The sequence below is a fragment of the Melitaea cinxia genome, chromosome 10, assembly GCF_905220565.1.
Source record: "Melitaea cinxia chromosome 10, ilMelCinx1.1, whole genome shotgun sequence".
In the NCBI taxonomy this organism is placed as follows: domain Eukaryota; kingdom Metazoa; phylum Arthropoda; class Insecta; order Lepidoptera; family Nymphalidae; genus Melitaea; species Melitaea cinxia.
Window position 1 is genome coordinate 14,404,276 of NC_059403.1, and position 22,981 is coordinate 14,427,256.

A 22,981-nucleotide genomic window follows, 5' to 3' on the forward strand; every position below is an offset into this window, starting at 1 on the left:
CCGCCAACCTGCATTGGAGCAGCGTGGTGGATTAAGCTCTGATCCTTCTCCTACATGGGGAAAGAGGCCTATGCCCAGTAGTGGGATATTACAGGCTGAAGCGTTATTTATTATGAAGAGAAAAATTTACAAAGTTAAGGCAAATAAATTTAAAAATTTTCAAACTCGTAAAAATTGAGTAAATGCTAGAAAAAAATGTCTTAACTCAGAGAATGGAGCCTTTGATTCACTGGCACATTATAATCTTCAATTATTAGCACTACGCCAACATTTCATATCAAACAAGTTAAAATCAAGGCTTCCATTAAATAATCCAGACTAAAATCATTCTATCCAATATGAGCCCCGACCGTTGCAGTCAATATGTTCTGCATTCGTTTATTATGTGTGCAGTGCTTATAAAATTATTTTAATGCTATTTTTGTATTAGTAAATTGCTTTCCACAGTTCTGGATTAACCTAGTTTTTTTTCTTTTCAGTTTTTATTGAATTGTATTTTATGTTGAGTTTTTAAGCCTTCAAATTATTTTTTTTACATTCTATAAAACAGTTTTCATAAAATTATTGTTATCAATTAAAATATGTTTTGCAATAAATATTTTTATTAATGAATATACAAATTCCTAAAAATTAACCAACAATTGTATTAGCACCTCTGAGTTGTAAGTACCCAGCGGTGATATCCATAGGCAAACTTCTTACTGTGGCAAATTCTTCAGCATTGCTGTAGTAGAGTTTTGAGTGACGATCAACGTAAGGAGCCGGTAAACCCGAGATATCTGAATACTTTTTAGTTGGCTTAAATGTAGGTGGTGCATTAATTGAATAATCTGCAAAAAGAAACATTTTTCGATGATAAATTCTCGTAAATGATACGCAGTTTTCACGTTTGTTTCGTATACTACAACATACATAAAACAGCGTCATTAGGCCATGGTAATGCTCTTTCTGCCGCTAATATTTGTTTCAGCGATCTCCACATACGTTTTTTACAACCACTTTTAACAATAAATTTATTCTGCACTTTAAAACAATGGCTTTTTTCTATTTCACCTGTCATATTAGTGCCGGTATATTGATCCTAATTTCTTGTTCAATCTTAATTAGTTTTGGTTATAAAATAAAAAATTGTAGTGTAATATTTTATGTACTCTTTTACACGTTAAATAACAAAGTTAAATAATACATAATACATCAAATTGATCCAACATATAACTTCTTTCAAACATAGATAAATGACCAATTGACATGCCAATTGACAAACCAAAATTTGTTGACATTTTGACAAATGTCAAAATTATAACTGGATTAATAAGGGATGCCAAGGCAAGTAAATTATGGGACTGCGTTAGGTTTTAATTAGACTATTCATTGTTTTTACTGCACTGTTTATTTACTGTATCTTTTTTTTCTGTAAATAAATAAATAAATAAGCCGCCACCATCTTGATTTTTTTTTCAAAATTTCCGAGCACGATAAAAGTGGTATATTTGGATAGAGGACACTTATAAAAACAAAAAATGTTATATAACATGGTATCCTAAAGTGTCACGTTTCCGAGATATTTGGAAGTAAAGATCGCCATTTGTGTCCAAAGGCGATCATTGAAAATCGAGTTATTACGCGTGTGTGAGTACTCCATTGTCTTCAAATATTAGCAGCCCCCAATTATATTTAGCTATTAATATGTTTGCAATTACATATAAAAATATTGATTGTTATAAACAAAATAAGTAAATACGCGTGTGTATATGCATGTATTTTATTTAAATATCCATAGTATTTGTACCGCTACTACCGCCGCAGCGCCACCTACCGGGTCCAAATAAAATATGTTATTCTGCTGTATAAGCTATATTATTTCTCTTTAAAAGAAAAGAAAATATTTTGGGACACTTGTATACTTGGGAACTAAAATTTACTAACTGAAATTAAAAACTAAACAAACTGATCTCACTTCTGAGCTACATCTTGCTGTTTTCGAGGGTCGTTACGAATCGTCTTTTTTATATAACTAGATCGGCAACCAAGCGTACGGCTCACCTGTGGCGATTACCGTAGCCTATAGACGTCTGCAACACCAAAAACATTGCGTTCGCGTTAGCTCTGGTTACCTTACTCATTAACAGGAACACAACACTGCTGGAGAACAGTGTTATTTAGCTGTGATCTTCTGTAAGGTCGAGGCAGTACCCCAGTCGGGCTACTCCTTATTTTGAGCAGGAAGTTTCCTGCTGTGCCCTATTTCAGTCTTGCTACAAAACTCGACGAATTCGAACCACTGGAGCAGACTGGGTTTCGACACGGCTACAGCACCAAAGACCACATTACTATACATACATACTGTCATACTGTTCAGCAGATTTTTCAAAAAACAGAAGAATATAATCGGGTATGGCATTTGTGGACTACGAGAAGGCCTCCGACTGTCGATACCTGGGCTGTCCTGCATTCTCTGAGATGATGTCATATCGACGGGCGATGCATCGAGTAACTGAGATTTATGTACGACACAGCGTCGATGACCATACCCAAGACCAGAAAACAAGACCCATTTTCCTCCGGTGTAGGGTATGACAGGGAGATGATTGTAATATCACCGAAACTGTTTACCATTGCACTGGAGGATATCTTTAAGACCTTGGATTGGGGGAGACGAGGCATCAACGTGAATGGCAAATATATCTCACACCTTCGTTTCGCTGACAAAATCGTCATCTTTGCGAAGAGATTAGATGAGCTAGGCGAAATGCTGGGTTGCCTAAACGAGTCCTCCCAACGAGTCGGTTTCGGTAGTAACTTGGACAAAACGAAAGTTATGTTTAACAACCAAGCCATACCAAGACCGGTATCGGTCGATGGTGCTACCCTTCTCGAAGTTGTTCAGGATTATGTTTACCTAGGTCATACTATTCAACTAGGCCGCAACAACTTCGAGAAGGAAGCCGATAGGAGGATTTGTTGGGCCGGGCGGCGTTTGGCAGGCTTCGTTAAGTCTTTACTTCGAAGATTCCGCAATGCTTGAAGACAAATGTCTTTGAGCAATGTATCCTACCTGTGTTAACATACGGAGCCGACACGTGGACACTGACGACGGAACCACAAGATTAAAGCTGTATGGACGGTTCTACAAGGCGCTTCACGCGCTGAACGTGGGCAGTAGAGTCTCCATGCTGTGGCTGCGTTTCGGCGACCTCTTTAGGGAAACTGAAGGTTTTATCTGTGCAATACAGGCTCAGGTGGTTAAGACGAACAACTACCGAGGCACATTCTGAAGGATGGCACTCTCAACTTCTGTCGAGCCTGTCGTTATTCCGGTGAGTCACTCAGGCATGTGCTTTCGGGTTGTTCTGCGCTTGCTAACACTGAATACTTGCACAGACATAACCAAGTGGCCAAGATTCTCCACCAAGAGCTTGCTCTTATGTACGGTCTCCTGGAACAGAGGATACCGTATTACCAATACTCACTGGTGCCAGTACTCGAACGCAACGGAGTCCGGCTCTACTGGGGCCTGCCTATAGCCACAGACAGGACGATACTGGAGAACAAGCCTAATATCGTGGTGATGGACAGGGCACGGTCGAAGGTGTTTTTAGTGGACATCACCATGCCGCATGACGAGAACCTCGTGAAAGCCAAAACAGAAAAAACGTAAAAATCTGGATCTGGCGCACGAGATTGTCGACATGTGGGATGTGGGGTCCGCTGAAATCATTCCTATCGTAATATCTGTCAACGGTTTGATCCCGGTTAGTCTCGCTCACCATCTGAGTCAACTGGAGATCCGGGACGGTTCGCTCGCAGCCAGGATGCAGAAGGCGGTGTTACTAGACTTGGCTAGGATTGTCCGCCGGTTTCTCAGCCTACAGCCATAACCCCCGGGCGTTTGATCTCCTTGCCGGGGCGTATTCCTCTACCCGCTTATTTTTATATATGTAAGTATAAGTTATTTATATAAGTATTTATTATAATATATGCATCTATTAAAAATTTAATTGCCAAGAAAAATCGTGCTAAGTTAAAACTGAAAAGTGACAATTCTGAGTTGAACTGCGAAAGATACAAGAGGTCGCGTAACCGCTGCAATAAGTTATGTAGAGATGCACACGACGCTACATCCACAAGTCCGTTGACAATGAAGATTCTGCCAAAGTGTGGAAATTTCTTAAAGCCATAGGAGTTGGTAAATCATCAAATCTTCAAAATCTTCCAACCTCTATAAATCTTGATTCGCTAAATAAACATTTTTCATCTAATAACATGCTGGATAGCGTTAACAAAACGATGACAACAAATTTTATTTCCTCTTTACCAACTCTTGAATATCCTACATTTAGTTTCTCTTTCTGTCCTTTTGCCCAGAGTGATGTTAGGAAGAATATATTGTCCATTGCATCGAATGCGGAAGGTTGCGACAGTGTTACTTGTTAGTCGTAAGATGATTATTCTCATCTTAGACATAATCTGCCCCATCATTACTAATATCCTAAATTCGTCTATCACATCTGGCACATTTTCACAGGTCTGGAAATTGGCTAAAACTATTCCTATTCCCAAAAAAATTAAGCCAACAAATTTTTCCGATTTTCGTCCTATTTCGATTTTACCTTTCCTTTCAAAAGTTTTGGAACGTCTTGTTTGTCAAAAAAATCAGTCTGTTTTTAAACAAAAATTGTATCCTTAGTCCTCTCCAGTCAAGTTTCCGCCCCGGTCATAGTACGACTACCGCTCTCGTAAAAATTACCGATGACATTCGATGTGCAATGGACAATAAGCAGCTTACCGTACTGGTCCTTCTTGACTTCAGCAACGCTTTTAGCAGTGTTGATTTTGACCTACTGGTAAGTGTGCTAAGTTCTCTTAACATGTCTCCTTTGGCAGCGGACTGGTTTCATAGTTACCTGCAAAAACGTCGGCAGTGCATACGATTTGACGAAAGTTTTTCTGACTGGTGTGACGTCAAACCGGTGTTCCGCAGGGTGGTGTGCTGTCTCCTTTCCTGTTTTCTATTTTCATAAACTGTATTACTTTCAATTTAAATTCTCTCTACCACTTATATGCAGGGGACCTCCAACTTTATCTAACTTCGAATCTTGAGAATCTTCCTAATACTACTAGATCGTTCAATAAGTCCCGAAACTAACCTGGAAATGGCGCATATATTAAAAACTCTTTTGATTTTTAAAAAGTATTGGCTATCAATACACGAATATGTGTCAAATTTTTAAAAATGGAACAATAAAATTATTGATTTTGAAACATTTAAGTAACGCTACGGTTGTAATTTCGATACAATGGAAAAAAAACGAGTTTCGCGTGTTGATAAAACATTGTTTTTTAATGAGAAAAAATACCGTTGAAGCACAGCAATGGCTTATAAAATGTTATACAGGATCAGCTTCCTCTAAAGCAACCATTTGTCGGTGGTATGCCGACTTCAAACGCGGTCGCATAGACACCAATGATGGGGAACGCTCAGGTCGTCCAAATGAAGCAGACTCAACAAAATATTAACCAAGTCCTCAAAATCGTATTGGAAGATCGGAAGGTAAAAGTGCGAGAGATAGCCGAGATAGTGAAGATTTCAGCTGGTAGTGTTTTCACTATTTTACATAAAAATTTGGCCATGAAAAAGCTTTTTTCTAAGTGGGTGCCACGTTTGCTTACAACTAATCAAAAGGAACAACGTATCAATGATTCAGAGCGATGTTTGGCGCTGATGAATCATAATAAAAAGGATTTTTTACGTCGGTATGTAACAATGGATGAAACCTGGATATACCATTTCACTCCGGAATCTAATCGGCAGGCAGCGGAGTGGAGAGCGGCTGGTGAAAGCCGCCCGAAGCGTCCAAAGACTCAGAAATCGGCCGGTAAGGTTATGGCGTCTATATTTTGGGATGCGCATGGAATACTTTTCATCGACTACCTTGAAAAGGGGCAAAATATAAATAGTGACTGTTACATGTGCTTATTGGAGCGATTGAAGTACGAAATTGCGGATAAACGGCCTCACATGAACAAAAAGAATGTGGTGTTTCACCAGGACAACGCGCCTTGTCACAAGTCCGTGAGAACGATGGCCAAAATTAACGAATTGGGCTTCGAATTGCTTTCTCATCCCCCTTATTCGCCAGACTTGGCCCCCAGCGATTACTGGCTGTTTGCAGACCTCAAAAAAATGCTTCAGGGTAAGAAATTTGACTCAAATAGTGAAGTTATCGCAGCAACGGAGGCTTATTTTGAAGCCAAAGACAAATCGTTCTACACACATGGGATAGAAAAGTTAGAAAAGCGTTGGAGGGACTGTATCGCTCTTGGAGGAGACTATGTTGATGAATAAAAATTAATTTTATAAAAAAGACTTTTTTTTTAGTACTTAGTCTCGGGACTTATTGAACCACGTGTTATAGCTGCGATTAGTTCAGATTTGGCTACTGTCTCCGAATGGTGTAAGCAATATGGTCTTACGGTTAACCAATCAAAAAGTCAAGTAATCCTGATCGGTAGTCAGAAAATTACTGCAAAAATTGACTATACAAATTTGCCTCTTATTTCTTTTGATGGTGTTAAACTACCTTTTCTGGACAAAGTGAAGAACCTTGGTATCTACTTCGATCAAGCAGCATATCCTGGACTCACCAAATTAGTGAAGTGAGTAGGAAAATGTTTGCTGCCGCGGGGTCATTGAGACGTTTACGTAACTATCTCCCTATTCCAACCAAAATTGCGCTTGTGAATTCACTTATGTTTTCGATTTTGGACTAAGCTGACGTATGCTATCTCAACCTCACTGAATATCAGTTAAATAAACTTAAGCGACTTCAAAATGTTGCGATTCGGTTCATATTTGGCTTGCGTAAATATGACCACATTTCGGAATTTCGTAAAAAACTGAACTGGTTACCCATTCGTCTTCGCCGGAATTCTCATATATTGTCTCTTCTGTACTGTGTACTATTTCATCCGTCACACCTGTTTACCTAAAGCATAAGTTCGAATTCCTTGGTTCACATAGTGAAATTTTAAGGTCATCAGAAAACCTTAAGCTGCGTATACCCCTTCACAGAACAAACTTTTATAAAAACTCCTTTGCTGTGCAAGCTGTTTTGCTATGGAACGACTTACCCGTGGCCATAAGACGAGCTCAAAGTTTGTTTGTTTAAGAAGCATTCGAAAGCATATTACCTCAGTCTATAATTATTTTAAACTCACTACATTCAATTGATAAAAGATCATTAAATTTGCCATGAATCTATATATTATACGATTACTGTATTTATATATTAGTGTGTATGTAAATGTTTTTATTTTTTTTTATTGCGTACGTATGTGTATAATGTATATATAATTGCTATATATTCTATTTTTTCTTTTACTTTTTTAAATCTGTATACCACCTGCCCATTTGAAAAGCAATATCCCTTTCATTATCAGGTTGTCTGGAAGAGATTGCTTTTTAGCAATAAGATCGCCTGGTTGTACAATTTGTTACTATAATTGCTTGTAATTTTAATTTTGTTCTTTATTTAAATGTGCAATAAAGTATATTATTATTATTATTATTATTCCACTGAATGTCACTCCGCCCGCCCAATACATAATAGATACATATATTACAATAACTACTTATATAGATAATATAGTAAATTTACTTATACTTACATATATAAATATAAGCGGGTGGAGGAATACGCCCCGGCAGGGAGATCAAACGGCCGGGGGTTAGGGCTGTAGGCTGAGAAACCGGCGGACAATCCTAGCCGAGTCAAGTAACACCGCCTTCTGCATCCTGGCTGCGAGTGAACCGTCCCGGATCCCCAGTTGCCTCAGATGGTGAGCGAGGCTAACCGGGATCAAACCGCTGGCAGATATTACGATAGGGATTATTTCAGCGGACCCCACACCCCACATGTCGACAATCTCGTGCGCCAGATCCAGATATTTACGTTTTTTCTCAGTCTCGGCTTTCACGAGGTTCTCGTCATGCGGGACGGTGATGTCCACTAAAAATACCCTCGACCGTGCCCTGTCCATCACCACGATATCAGGCTTGTTCGCCAGTATCGTCCTGTCTGTGGCGATAGGCAGGTCCCAGTAGAGCCGGACTCCGTCGCGTTCGAGTACTGGCACCGGTGAGTATTGGTAATACGGCATCCTCTGTTCCAGGAGACCGTACATAAGAGCAAGCTCTTGGTGGAGAATCTTGGCCACTTGGTTGTGTCTGTGCAAGTACTCAGTATTAGCAAGCGCGGAACAACCCGAAAGCACATGCCTGAGTGACTCACCGGGATGACGACAGGCTCGACAGAAGTCGGGAGTGCCATCCTTCAGGACGTGCTTTCGGTAGTTGTTCGTCTTGACCACCTGATCTTGTATTGCACAGACAAAACCTTCGGTTTCCCCAAAGAGGTCGCCGAATCGCAGCCACTGCACGGAGGCCTTACTGTCCACGTGAGGCGCGTGAAGCGCCTTGTAGAACCGTCCATGCAGTTCCTTCTCCATCCATACAGTCTCCCGGTCAGAGGTGCTCAGTACGACCGGTTTCTGCCAGTTCTCTTTGGCCAAGGCTAGGGGGGTTAGTCCTTTGTCACACATTGAAACGTCACCATGCAAAGGGCTGTCCCGTCTCGTTTCAAAGTAGGCCCTGAAGCTGCACACCTCGCGGTTATGCATGGTCTTAGCGCTTAACATGCCTCGACCACCACACTTCCGCGGGATGTACAGTCTCATGACCGACGACTTAGGGTGATGCATGCGATGGTGCGTCATAGTTGTGCGGACTCTTCTGTCCAGGGCGTCAAGTTCGGTCTGAGTCCATCTGAGTATGCCAAAGGTGTACAAGAGGGTGGGCATGACCCAGGCGTTATAGGCTCGGACCTTGTTGGCTCCTGACAAATAGCTCCGAAGAACTTTTGTTAGCCGTCCAAAAAAGATTTCGCAAACTGCCTGTTTCATGTCCACTTCCTTCACCCCTATGCATTGTGACATACCCAGATACCGGTAAGATTCAGCTTCGGAAAGGGTCTTGAATGATGTTAATTCGAGACTAAGCTGCGACGATTGAGTCACCTGACCCCTGTCCACATGCACGACCGCACACTTATCCACTCCAAGCTGCATCCTGATGGAACTGCTGAACTCCGTAGTGATTTTCAGCAGTTCCTGCAGGCGTGCAGCGTTAGGTGCCAGCAATTTGAGGTCGTCCATGTAGAGAAGGTGGGAGACTTTAGTACCTCCTCTCCGAAACTGAAAGCCTGTCCCCGAACGCTCCAGCAGGGTGCTTAGAGGGTTCAAGGACAAGCAGAACCATAGTGAGCTCAGGCAATCACCCTGGAAAATACCCCTCCGTATCCTGATTGGGTCATCCGCACCCGTCAGTCGCTCGCCCTGGAGACATAGGATCGTGCTCCATTGCCCCATACATACTCCGAGGAAGTCTCGAACTGCCTGGTCAATCTTGTACAGCTCGAGGACCCTCAGGAGCCATGAATGAGGCACCGAGTCGAAAGCCTTTTTGTAGTCGATCCAGGCGACCGAAAAGTTCCGACGGTTGCGTCTGACAAGCTGGCCCGCCACAGAGTCGATGAGAAGGAGCTCCTTTGTACCGCGACCGCCTCCACGACATCCGTCCTGAGTTATTATTATTATTATTATTATTATTATTATTATTATTATTATTATTATTATTATTATTATTATTATTATATATTAAGCAGCTACCTGTGACATCCAGTCACATAATAATAATAACAATGCATTATTCATAAAAATATTTATATTTATTATAAGAAAAGATATTTATTATAATTTGTAGTTGTAATAGGAAAGCATGAGCAAGCGGAATAAGGAAATACCTAGTTATTGCTTATATTTTCATCGATAATATAGAAAATATATCGGGCAAACTACAAACTTAAAATTCGTGTCTATTTACCCCGTTTTACGGTACCGGTGTATAACAGTATAACTCTATGGGATTGACATGGGATTGACCATGGAGCATATGGGATTGACTGTGTTGACAATTTGACACTATACTCTATGACATTTACGTTTCGAAAAACATTGCAACGTGAGTTTTGAGGTTTTGCAAATTTTCACTAGGTCACTCCTACAAAGCCTTACACAAAGGAGTTTCCTGTCCTAACTTAACTATTCTTATAACGTAAACTAAGTTTGACTCAGATATTGGCAAATCCTTCCCTTCAGGGAGCCAAAGTAAAAGAAGAAGAAGAGTTTAAGGTTAGGTATTCAATTTATATGAACTATGTAAAAAAAATATTATATATTTTTTTAAAAGTTATAAATGTAACATTGCTCGTGTAATTTTATAAATAAAACCTGTTGTGATTGTTTAACGTAAAAAAATAAACATTTAACTACGAAAGCATGGATATTGTAAACGAGATTTTAGAAAAGGAACAGAAGAAAGCTGAGAAGTATAAACCTATAACAGTCGAAAAACATTTAGAGCTAGAATTTGACGTCGGCACTCTACTGGCGTCGGACACAAATGATCTCGACATATCATCATTAAAGTAAGTAATGTAGATTTTGTTGATAAAGATTATAAATCAATATAATCATGAATAATTATTGTTAATCTAAAAATGCTAATTGTATTCTTAGGTCAGACAGTCGGCGAGATGAGTATTTGAATTCTCTGGCGCGTGATAACACACAGTTATTACTCAACAAGATATGGGAACTTCCAACAGAGAGAATCGATGAGGCCATTGTGGTAAAATTGCCAAATCCTACAACAGTGCTGCCTCGTTCTAAACCAGTGCCTAAACCAAAACCTTTGACCAAATGGCAAGAGTTTGCTAAAGCCAAGGGTATAACTAAGAATAAGAAAGACAAACTTAAGTGGGATGATCAGCTACAGAAATGGGTACCACTCTATGGGTAAGGTTAATTTTATCATTTATATAGTACAATTTGTCAGTTTTGTGTGTTGTGATCAGCAAAAATATTTTTATTCTTTAGGTTGTAATTTCTTACTCATACTCAATTAATTTCTTCCAGTAATTTATTGACTCTATTAAGTTTGACAAAATTGCTACCACAAATACTTATAACACATTTGTAATTTTATGGATATAGATGTAGATATTAGTGTGTACTAAACCTTTTACTTTTTATTAATTTTTGTACTGAACTAAACTATAAAATTATGTGGTGTCATGGGAAACCAGGTAGGAACGAAGTTCCTTCGGATAGTATAGAAGCAACATAATTTGAAAAAAAATTTAGTATTTTAGAAAATAAAAAATAGATTAAAATAAAATAAATCAAAGAAAATAATAATAATTCAAACTATTAAGTGAAATAAAAAAACATATGTCTTTATTTATTTTTGTTGAAGGTATAAAACTTAATAAATAATTTAAAAAAAATTTACTAGTAATATTTTAGTTTTACAAACGCCATGTTATACAGTCGTGTGACTGATATTACGTCACTTCCATTATATATTTTTATTACGGTTTTAGTATCACATTTTTTTCAGTTCGGCCATACAGCCAAATGTCAAGCTGCCGAACTTCGTTCCAATAAGTATTTACTATTTGAAACCTATTGTATGCAACTCCCAACATAATGTGAAAAGCGTACCCCACTTTGCTGTAGCTGAGTCGCTCAATATCTCTGCCTATTCAAAATAATAATATTTCTCTCTTTTCTTGGTTACATAAAGGAAACCGAATAAGAAATAATAATAAGTTTACATTATTTTAAAAACTGCCTTAAATAAAAGAGATAGTATTAAAATTTACCGTATATAGATTTTTTTATTCTGTGCATGTATTGATAGTATGCCATTTGCTACAGTTTCAGAAAAGCAGCTGCTGAGAAGGAGAAAGACTGGTTGATTGAAGTTCCTCAGCACGTTGATCCGATGACAGACATGTATGAAAAGAAAGCAAGTGAGAAATCAGAGAAGGTGGCCAAAAATGAATTGCAAAGACTTAAGAATATTGCCCGGGCAAAGAAAGTCAATATTCCTAGGGTCGGATTACCTGTTACGTCTGATAAAGCTAATGCTACACAGGTAAATTTATATATTGTTTTGTTATTTATAAATTATTATATGTAAATTATCAAGTATTCTGTATTCTACGATCTGATGCTTGAAATAAAATGCAGTAAAACATTGATTATCTTCTCAGAGTTACATTAATCCTGATGTTTTTTTAAGAGGTTTTGGAATCTTTTTGCATTTTTTTAAATTGATTCAATTTGTCATGTCTCAGTTGAGCAAAGGTTTCTTTTTGCATATAGGAGGTGTAGATGTTTTTTTTTTTATTTATGCTTTATTTGTAGTACCCGACATATTACACTAAATTATTTACTCATAACAGAAGCCTTTAATTTGTCAATTCTTTTGTTTAAATATATTTCAAAACTAAAATGAGGTTCATGGTCATTTTTCAGTTATCAACTGCAGCAGTTGTAGCTAAGGCTTCAACGGCATCACTTGGTAAATTCCAAGACAAGTTGCCAAAAGAAAAAGAGGCCAGAGGCAAAGGTGTACATGAATTGATTCCCGGCAAGGATAGGAAACGTAAAGCACCAATACCAACCCCTCAAGTTGAGAAACAAAATAACCTTAATCTCATAGACAAGATTCTAAATAAGAGACCTAAGATTGATATGGAGAAAGCAGTTTCAAAACACATAAATGAACAACAGATACAGTAAGTAGTTTACAGATAGTAGCATATAATGGTTTAATATTGGTGTTTTAAATTAAATAGAGATATTCAATTGCTGCAACAAATAAATAATAAAATTTCAAAAAAGTACCAGCTCTCTGAAAGGTCTTTGTTCGTAATATGTATAATTTTATGTCACTTGATGATCAATACATTTTTGTTTTTATATTATTCATAAAACCCATTAAATAATAATAATGTCTCTTTAATATCATGTGTATTCCATGGAAATGGTCTAAAATTAACAATCCTACAATTCAATCTGATGAATTGAATTTTTTAAAACTCATTTATATTTGCAAAAAAATCAAAAACTTTCATTTATTCTTTTTATTAAAAACATTATGTATCCAAACAGTGTGTCATTTAAATTTTAATTTGTTTTATTTAAATTTTTTTAGGAGATCTGAGGAAAAGAAAAATATGAATCCAGCTAAAGGTAAACGTAAAGGGAAGGGTGGCAATGCCACTAACTTCTCAAACAAGAAACCTAAAGCTGGCAAAGGTCAACGGAATCCAAGCAAAAAGAACCCTGGTCGGAAACGAAGATAGTTTCTTTAATTATAGATACATATTAAGTGTTGTATTAATTTGAGGATAAACCAAGCTATAATTATTTGTCATTTAGTGTTGTGTTAAATGCTCTTACATGTGTATTTAAATATGAATAATAAAGGTTATATACTGCAAGTACTCATTGTTTTTCTATAATTTTATCTGTGATCATAGTAATTTTATTTAAAGTTAAAATAAATGTATAGTTTGATGCTTTGCTCGTTAGTTTAGCTATAAATGCTCATATGAGCAATGGGTTGACTGGAGGAAATCTCTTTCAAAAATAAGTCCACCTTTGCCATAAGTATATAATATATACAAGCCTCTGTAGTAGCCTTATATAACATTAATAAAATTAGACAAAAAAATAGAAGAGAAAATGATAATACGGTTGATTTTATTATTAGTTGTAAGATTTTGCTTTTTCCCCGTTTTAAGTTTACAGGATGGGATATTACTGATTTGTTAAATTTTATTCTATATTAACATAAAATAGCTAAACACGATATTACGCGCCCGATGCAAAATAGTTCGTCTAGTGTGTAATTTTCTGTGAGATTTTTTCTAACCTTATTAATTTTGTATATGTATATAAAATACTAGCTTCTGCGCGCGACTTCGTCCGCGTGGAACAGATGCGCGCGCAATACTTGATCATTATTTTGCTGCGATGTTATTTTAAAACTGCGATATCTCCTGAGATACTCATTGAAAACGAATTATGTAAAAGGCTATTTTGTTTTAAATTAAATACTTGTGATGAATAACGTATTAATTTAGATAAGGATTAATATCATGTTTATAAAAACATCCTCGCATATAATGCATTATTTTATAGGTTAGGTTATAGTGAGCCAACCTTAAAAAATAGATATATGCTGTCGCGGACTTTTTTTTAGAACTTTTAAAGAGGATCAATTCTGTCATACATGATTTTTGCAAAACTTTAACTGTTTTCACAGCGCACGCAGTGGAAGCTCAAAAGGAAAAAAGATCCCCCGATTTTGAAACATTCTTCATTGGTGCTCCGCTCCTTTTGGTCTTAACGTGATGATATATAGCCTATAACCTTCCTCGATAAATGGGCTATCTAACACTAAGAGAATTTTTCAAATCGGACCAGCAGTTTCTGAGATTAGCGCGTTCAAACAAACAAACTCTTCAGCTTTATAATAGTATAGATTAAGCTGTTCTACTATCGCATGTCGTGTTACTTATGGCATTTTTAATTATCATCATTCATCATTTCAGCCCATTGCAGTCCACTGCTGGACTCAGGCCTCCACAAGTTCGCGCCAAAAATGCGTGAACTCATGTGTGTTGCCCATAGTCACCACGCTGGGCAGGCGGGTTGGTGACCGCAGGGCTGGCTTTGTCGCACCTAAGACGCTGCTGCCCGTCTTTGGCCCGTGCATTTCAAAGCCAGCGGTTAGATGGTTATCCCGCCATCGGTCGGCTTCTTAAGTTCCAAGGTGGCAGCGGAACCCTATCATCCCTTAGTCGCCTCTTACGACCCCCACGGGAAGAGAGGGGGTGGCTGTATTCTTTGGTGCCGTAGCCACACAGCACATCTTTAATTATATAACTATTTAATATATAATAACTATTTTAGCTTTTTAAATTTATACATATCGACCGTAAGCTGCCAATAACTCCTAATTCACATTTTTACTGAAATTGTTTTTTTGCGCCATCTGTTAGCTTTATATCGTAATGATAGAACTGGCAACTTATTTTAACCGACAAAATGCACCAAGCATCCAAAAAGTCATTACACAAATAACTACTATCTACAGCGAAATAGTGTTTGGGCGGCAACACCTCCTATCTACAGTTTCAAAATCCAAGTTTATTATTTTTACAGTAGTTAATATAAAACTACTGTAAAAATAATAAACTTTGATTTTGAGTTCGTAAATACCATCCGTAATTTTGTTAATATTTAGTTTTTATACCTAGTCTCCTGTAAACTTGACCTCAAAGCACTTAGGAGGTATTGGCAGCTTACGGTCGATATCCTGTTTTAAATTCGAAGAAGTTATAAGCAAAATAGTTCGTCTAATTGTTAATCGATGTCATCTTTTACATCGATTAACAATTAGACGAACTATTTTGCTTATACGAACTCTTGTTCGTCTATCGGTGATTATTCCTTCTTTGTACAAAATGAAAAAAGTTCTTCGATCGAAGAGCGAGTCAAAGGCTAAACTCTTGGCTGTCTGGGAGTCAATTATGCCTGAGGAGTGTGCAGCGTTGGTTGCAACCAATTGCCTCTTCGCATTAAAGCTGTCATTGAGAGCAAAAGCTACACAACTAAGTGGTAGACGAAGTATTTTGCGTGAGTGACAAGACTAGACGAATGAATACTTTAGCGTTATGTTTTTTAGAATATTTTTTTAAATTTTTATGTTATTTAAAGTCATGAAAGAATTTCAGTTATGTTAAAATAACTTTAAAATGTTCCTTAAATTGTGGTTTACTTTTTATTAAACGTTCTTAATTATTTTACCTAAATTTACTTTCTATATTTTACGCTTTCACTACTTTCCATACTAGACGAACTATTTGCATCGGGGCTCGTAAACTGGACTATTATCAGTTTGATTAAAATTTAAAAGTGCAAAATTTGTTATTTATACTGATTTTCTTAAATCATTATCAGATGAAACAATCATAAAATTACAACAAGGTTAGTGCATTAAAAAAAAAATACTTTCAAATATATATTTTTATTATGTCACAACATGCAGAATAATCCAAATTTAAATTAAGGATGAGGTAAAAGTATCAATACTGTAAAGAACTCTACACATTACCTACTGTTCTAACAGTCTATTGAAACACGCTGATAAATTACTTAAATGTTTAAAAGTTTTATCGTTTGTGTCCTATCAAAAGTTGAAATACAGCAATATTTGAGTACTCTCATTAGGGTATGAAAAAATAAAAAAAAATCTGTTGGATAGTTTTTAGCAAGCCTTTAGGCCAGCCAACAGTGGCCCTAAAATAGGCATTCAAATATCGCTGAGTACCTACCACTTTTTACAAACTTGTCATAAATATAATAAACAAGCTGAGAAGGATCTTGATAAATTATATATAAATATTATTATTAAACTTAATTTAAAAATAAAAGAATAATCTATACAACCAATCCAATAATTAGTCTGTTCACAAAGGCGATTCAAAATTCATAATCAAAAAGTGATGACATAGTACTTATAACTTCAGTATAACTTAGTTTATTTGGCACCTTTACTTGTTTTTATAGAAACTATGATGTTTTGATACTATTGGTGTAGGTATCAGCACGCATATTCGCTTTCAGTATCGTGAAGAACAAAATAGTTTTGTTCAGTGAAAAAACTATTCTGATCGGCTGCCCTAAACGCACCCCCCTATATTCAGGGCTCATACATGGTGGAGGACCTCAACAGAGTGCAAGGTATCCCTCCTTGTTTTAATCAGACGCGCTCGAATAAAACCCAAAATCCCCTCTTAGGGTCCCCAACTATAGTATGTACTCATTGAAGATCCATAAACTGTTCAAGTAAAGTTGTAGGTCAGCGCTCAATAACCGTGCCGATAGCAATACCAAGCAGTATACTTATCTGCCGATAGTTATAGTGTTTTTTTTTGTACACAACGAAATTCGTCAATATAAGTTTCACCTGATTATTTGTTATACTACATTTGTATAATTTTATGATAATTTATGCCGAAATTTAAATTAAATTAACTACTTGGAGGATCACTTACTATTTCCATACATTTGATAGAATTTGAAAATAAAAGTTAGGTCCCTATTATTTTCAAAATACGATAAAATCTTATATTTAAAAACTTATCACATACATTTTTAATCTTTTCGCATCTACACACTACACACAATCACTAAAGCTACTAATTGGAAGCATCTACATTAACAACTATTCATTTTAAATTACGTAAAATAAGCAATGACATTAATAATGTTTTATTATTATTATTAATACATTATTATTATTAAATAACAATTGAATTTGTCTTAGCTTATTAAAGCTGCTTTAAGTGTGCTCTGGAAACATTTGAAAAAAAAAGTATTCTTTCTCTTTTGATCTCATTGTTTATAGAGAAGCATAATATACTAACAATCAATTATATGAAGATCTAAAACTCATGTTTTTTTTTAAATAAAATAATTAAGCAAGCGCTTCACACGACAGCTAGCCCCATTGGGGTGTGAAAGTGAACCCTTGTGTCAGGGGTGAAGAAACAAAACAAATCAATATCAAAATCAAAAATAACTTTATTCACATAGGCAAAAGAACTTTCCAATCGTCACCTCTTTTCTCTTTTTTCACTCGAATATTTCGAGTCATCGAAACAATAATTACAAACGCCCAGATCACGACAAAAATATGTGTTGTCTATAAAAAGCATTTTTCAAGTGATGTGTTCAAATTCGTGACCCTTTAATGATATTAAAGCACATACACGCAACGATAAAAGAGAAGCCCACTTCATTAAAACTGTAGTAGATTGTCTACAAGATACACTACTAGGCAACCACATTTCTCTAAACTATTTTTAATATATGTAAATATCACAATAACAACAAATTCTACACTATTTAGTATTGCTATTAAATCAGTATTTATTTACTTAACATTATATGATTGTCATAAAATAGCTCTTTTAATAATATATTTACTAATTTGTAAAGATAATACAATAAGAATAAGACATATAATTTATTATAATATATTTGAGATAAATAAAATGCATAAATGCTGGCTTCAAATTATTCTTAAGATTACATGTATTTTATAGATTATCTAATCGAACACAAAATATACACTTTTAGAGTTGACTGTTTTTAGTCTAATAAATATAAAAAGAACCTTATACCGAAATCAAACTTTTCCCTATTTTTAGTAAAGCGCTTATATAAAAATAAACAAATAAACGCCTTACACCAATCGTAGTAAGTAAGATATAATCCTGTGTCATGGATCCGGATACAAATATTATGAACCAGGACCATGACAAATATTTGTATGGTCCAAACGGAGGGACCGAACCCGCGATCACCAACGCAACAGTAAATTACTGTGACAACTACACCTAATCATTGTAAAAATATTTCATTAATTTCAACCATTAATTACTGACTAAATAAAAAAAAATAGTAATTTAACAAATAAAAATACACTTGATGTATTGATTTGATAGATATTCTATAATATTATATTTTATGAGCATGAACTTTTTAATATTGCTTAAGAATTAAATAGCTGTCTAATATTCTAATTAAAAAAAAAGTCAAAATTCCTATAAAAGAAACTAAAATTAATTAGTGCTTGACGAGTATTAGTAAGAAGTCTGGAATTTTTGTTCTCGAAATAAAGGTTTTTAAATATTTTTTAATACGTTAAACTCCACTTTTGTGTAAGCTCCTTCATTTAAATGAATTCGTGTGCAAAAATATTTTTCTATGGCTATCTATAACCCTGTATACAAGTTGAGGTTGTTGCTTTTGTTAATATTTAAAAAAATAATAACTTGATATTTATTTAATTTTTTGAACTATGTGAAATATTAGTGTTTTTATATTTTCAACAGATTAAAAAACTTTTTAATTTCTCTTTTTAAGTTAACAACATAATACACATCTGTTTAGTTCTTTACAATTTATAGTTTTCTTAGATTAAGTACATAAAAAAATATAGAACAGTATTAATTTAATTGTGAATAATGTTGTTTACATAACAACAACTTTACAAAAAAAATTGTAGTCTGTAAAGTCGGTTTACGGACGATAGTTTTACGCGATAACGTCATAAAGAAACATTGATGAAAAATTGCATATTTTTATGAATTGTATTATTATGACTGAATTATTTCGAACTGCTAGTTCTGACGTCACGAGCCAACGCTTGGCCCGATCGTGCCTCTCTATCGCTTATTCCGCGCTCTCGCTTGCACGCTTTGGCTCAGGTGGAATGTGACAATTTTTCGCGCGTGCAAACGGTCGACGATACATCAATTTATAAGATCGATTATAACATCGATTTATAAGACGTTATCATGTAAATAATTCATTACAAAAATATATATTAACAACTTATTTACACAAACGTTAACAACAATACAAGCACATGATACAATTTCTTTATCAATACACAAGAAAATAAATTTTATTTAATAGTAATTGTAGTCTAGTATTATCTTAATATCTAATTAAGGGCAGAGGAGATCAATTAAGGAATAGAAAATTTAGTATTTTTTTTATATATATACATATAATAATTATAAGTAATGACTACTTTTAAACTATTACGATTTTATTTTTATAAAAACATCTTAAAGATGTAGAATACGTTTTTATAGTAAATATTGCTTCGCATTATGTATACCACAAATAAGAAAAAGCTCAGTAAACCATTTGAATATTAAATTTGATTAGATAGTATAACTAGCTGTAGGGTTGAATTAACATCTTTAATTCTTGTAGATCAAGATATCGGATAATTTCGTTATTTTGACAAAAAATTATTTGTATGTTAAAGAGAAGGAGAATGATCGGAGTGTTTCAGCAAATAATGTAACATTGGGTTTATGATACTTACATGAAAAGAATAACTTCTTATATAAACATTTATATTCAAGTACACATTATTTCAATAACTTTGAAATAGAAAATACTATAATTTTAAATTAAAACGTATTTAATAAATAAAAAATTAAATTTGGGTAAACTTTCTAGATTTCACTTGTTTACCGTCCGTACCGTATTTTACTTACTGTTTAAACATTTTGATTAACACAAAAAGGTTATTTTTCCAAAAAGCCTTAATTGGTAGGTTGACAAATTAGGATTACGACATGAAGGCGGCATTATATATTTAGCCTTTAAACGCTGGTCGTCTCTATTAGCCTTGAAAAGCATTTACTAGTTGGGCGTTTACATTGTACTTAAATCATATGCTAGTTAAGGGGGATAGTGCAAAAACGCTTATTTGCATAAACAATCTGGAATCCCGACTCAGTTTAATAACTGCAACTTCAAAATTTCAATTATTTACAATTCATAAATATGCATATTTTAAATTATACTCAAAGTTATGTGTTCGCCTCAGAATCATTCTCTTTAACATTGACTGATTAAAAGATTCATATGGCTATAAATCACAATAATGCATATGTACCTTAAATATACTAAGCATAATAAGTCGAATTTCAAAACAGTATGAACAAATAACTACGATAAAAATTTAATATTAAGAAATGAACTAAGATCCTAATAGATTCATCTTTACTCTATTCGAAAATTAAAAATAAAACTTGTATAAAATTTGGCACAGATAAGAGTAAATATTTGAAACACTGGGCAGTTTTCAACCAGACCATCAGCAAAATAAATTTATATAAGCATACAAAATTTACATAATAATGGTCATTTAATTATATTTAATTAATTATCACTAAAAATTTAATTGATACATTTTTTACACAACGTGTATACGTCTGACTGTATATTGTGTTTGCCCTTATAATGACAAACGATATGCACCAATTTAAGATTTTCACTAGTGAAAATCTGTAAATAATACCTATCAGCTTCGACAAAGCCCTCAGAAGAGATTTCCTCGCACGATATACACTGTACTTTCCCTTTAGCCAGTCCTTCAATCGCTTCCAGTATCTTTGGCACAACAGATCTCGATAATTCTATCTTATGATCAAGGTTCCATGTCTGGAAAATAATACGCTCCTCTCGACTTCTATACGGGTTTATGACGTGTTCGCCATCGTATATACACTTACTATTATTCCATAATCCACCACATTCAAAAAGTCCATTTTCGTTACACATACGGTTATCCTTATCACGCCTATTAAAATAACCCTCATTGTATTTATTGAGTTCCAGAAGTTTCCGTAAGTCTAATAGGAACTGGTCAACTAGTTTCTTACCTCGGCCGTTTTTTGTGTGAATGTATAATTCTGAAGACTGCAGAGCACTTTTAGTTTTGTAGTAGTATCCTCTCATGCGTTCCTTCACACGTTTAGACATAGATTGCTCTTTTGTTTTTTCAGACGGCTCGAGTCCTGAAACATAATAGTTTCTATTTAATAATATTTTTAAACACCTATATGTATTAACTTAACAATAAACTATAAACTATAACGTGACTAAAATATGGATTAAGCTTTGACCCTTCTCCTAGATAGAGAAAGAGGCTAGCAGTGCGGAGAGATCAGTGAGATGTTAAAGGCTGAATCAATCAATGTAATTAAAATATATATATACATACACAGTTAGATACTACAAAAAACTTAATTATTATTAAAACTTAATAATTGTCCGACCTACAAAATATGCACAAAAGTTTTCATGAGAATCTGTTAAGCCATTTCAGAGTTTGGCCTCTAACACGGTGACATGAGAATTTTATATATATTAAATCTAATAATAAATACACACCCTCAAACCACCCTGGGTCTTGTGTCCTCTGACTAAGCATTGTTTTAGCATCATTGGCTGCTGCTATATATTTCTGAAATACTCTAAATTTTTCTTTGAAGTTAGTGCTTAGAAAATCTTTTGCGGCTAATCCAGTATTAATATAATCCTTTTTGCTGTTTCGAATCATAGTGTAGTAGTAGTCAAAGTCTAAAAATAAACAATAATTATAAAATATATTATATTATTGATTCTTTGAATTTATTTGTAAAAAAATTCTATTATCACTAGAATTAAAATTTTGAAAGATAATTTGCAGTGTTAATAAATTGATTTAGTCACTTGTAATTGAGAAATTTATAGTAAATAAAATATAAATAATTAGGCAGTTGTATTTTATTTTAATTTGTTAAAATAAGGCCATATGGCCTCACAACATAGGCAACTGAATAAATGACTTGATTAGATATGTTTTTTTTATATAGGTATCTTAAATTATTTAAGTCATTACAGGAATAATTATCTAGCCCCTATACTAACTTTTTTTATTATGAAAAAAAAAAAATAATGCAGAAAATACATATTTTAGTACACATAAAAGAGATTAAACCACCATAAATTTGTTCAAATATAGATTTAGTTTTATTAGTTAATATGCCAATCGTCTAGTTTTTAACATACCAGTTACCATTTTCTCTTTTTCCTTTAATAAAATAAAAAGTGTTTGTGGCGGCAAAGTTTTTAGGTAGTCATCGTCATCCACGTGAGTCCCGTCTTCTGCTACGTAGAGCCGGCATTCTGCGCAGCTGACATTGAACTAAAAACCGACGTGAATTAGGTCAGGGCTAATAAAACGGGTCAAGGATATCTGGCCTTGACACATTTTACAAAAATCATCTTTTAAAGCGAAAAAAAAAATTAAAGAATTAAATTAGACATTAAAAAAAAACATTTAGATGTTCTTAATTTATTTTAGTTTATTAAAAACTAATTAGACTTACTCCTAACTTTTTGCATGATTTATCAATTAGCTCTTCAAGATTTTCCGCCGCCACTCCAATTTTCTTTACTCTTTTCACGTCGGTAACTTTATATCCTTTTTTCATATTTAAATATTTTCAAGATCTTCAGTAACAAAATGTTAGCACAATAATAAAAACAAAGAAAAACGCGTAGAGTCGACGTAAAATCGACGAAGACTTTTCGATCTGAATTAACTTCCGGTCACTTGTCAATATTTCGGTTTTCCGCGATT

The 22,981-nt window shown here is 34.7% G+C and overlaps 3 protein-coding genes across 3 annotated transcripts; 1 reads left to right on the forward strand and 2 right to left on the reverse strand.

Moving 5' to 3' along the window:
• Positions 1–584: 584 nt before the first annotated feature.
• On the reverse strand, positions 585–1,304 carry LOC123656873 (INO80 complex subunit C). Its single transcript, XM_045592485.1, has 2 exons — positions 913–1,304; positions 585–830 (listed from the first exon to the last, which is right to left on the reverse strand). Exons 1-2 carry the CDS (start codon positions 1,058–1,060, stop codon positions 631–633), a joined length of 348 nt encoding a protein of 115 aa, XP_045448441.1. The 5' UTR covers positions 1,061–1,304; the 3' UTR covers positions 585–630.
• A 9,000-nt stretch (positions 1,305–10,304) lies between these two features.
• LOC123656924 (ribosome biogenesis regulatory protein homolog) lies at positions 10,305–13,415 on the forward strand. Its single transcript, XM_045592536.1, has 5 exons — positions 10,305–10,544; positions 10,636–10,914; positions 11,839–12,058; positions 12,442–12,704; positions 13,124–13,415. Exons 1-5 carry the CDS (start codon positions 10,396–10,398, stop codon positions 13,272–13,274), a joined length of 1,062 nt encoding a protein of 353 aa, XP_045448492.1. The 5' UTR covers positions 10,305–10,395; the 3' UTR covers positions 13,275–13,415.
• Positions 13,416–20,751: 7,336 nt separating this feature from the next.
• LOC123657459 (DNA fragmentation factor subunit beta) lies at positions 20,752–22,939 on the reverse strand. The gene is made up of 4 exons (XM_045593002.1): positions 22,728–22,939; positions 22,408–22,543; positions 21,748–21,936; positions 20,752–21,371 (listed from the first exon to the last, which is right to left on the reverse strand). The coding sequence occupies exons 1-4, from the start codon at positions 22,830–22,832 to the stop codon at positions 20,752–20,754; spliced, it is 1,050 nt and encodes a 349-aa protein (XP_045448958.1). The 5' UTR covers positions 22,833–22,939.
• Positions 22,940–22,981: the final 42 nt, after the last annotated feature.

Bases quoted from the DNA above. Each gene is read 5' to 3' on its own strand.
- LOC123656873 (XM_045592485.1), bottom strand. From the start codon at position 1,060: ATGACAGGTGAAATAGAAAAAAGCCATTGTTTTAAAGTGCAGAATAAA. The intron at 831-912 runs GTATGTTGTAGT...TTCTTTTTGCAG, and splicing joins GCCTAATGACGCTGTTTTAT to ATTATTCAATTAATGCACCA.
- LOC123657459 (XM_045593002.1), bottom strand. From the start codon at position 22,832: ATGAAAAAAGGATATAAAGTTACCGACGTGAAAAGAGTAAAGAAAATT. The intron at 22,544-22,727 runs GTAAGTCTAATT...GTCGGTTTTTAG, and splicing joins AATCATGCAAAAAGTTAGGA to TTCAATGTCAGCTGCGCAGA. The intron at 21,372-21,747 runs GTGTGTATTTAT...ATTATGTTTCAG, and splicing joins AGACCCAGGGTGGTTTGAGG to GACTCGAGCCGTCTGAAAAA.
- LOC123656924 (XM_045592536.1), top strand. From the start codon at position 10,396: ATGGATATTGTAAACGAGATTTTAGAAAAGGAACAGAAGAAAGCTGAG. The intron at 10,545-10,635 runs GTAAGTAATGTA...TTGTATTCTTAG, and splicing joins CTCGACATATCATCATTAAA to GTCAGACAGTCGGCGAGATG. The intron at 10,915-11,838 runs GTAAGGTTAATT...CATTTGCTACAG, and splicing joins AAATGGGTACCACTCTATGG to TTTCAGAAAAGCAGCTGCTG.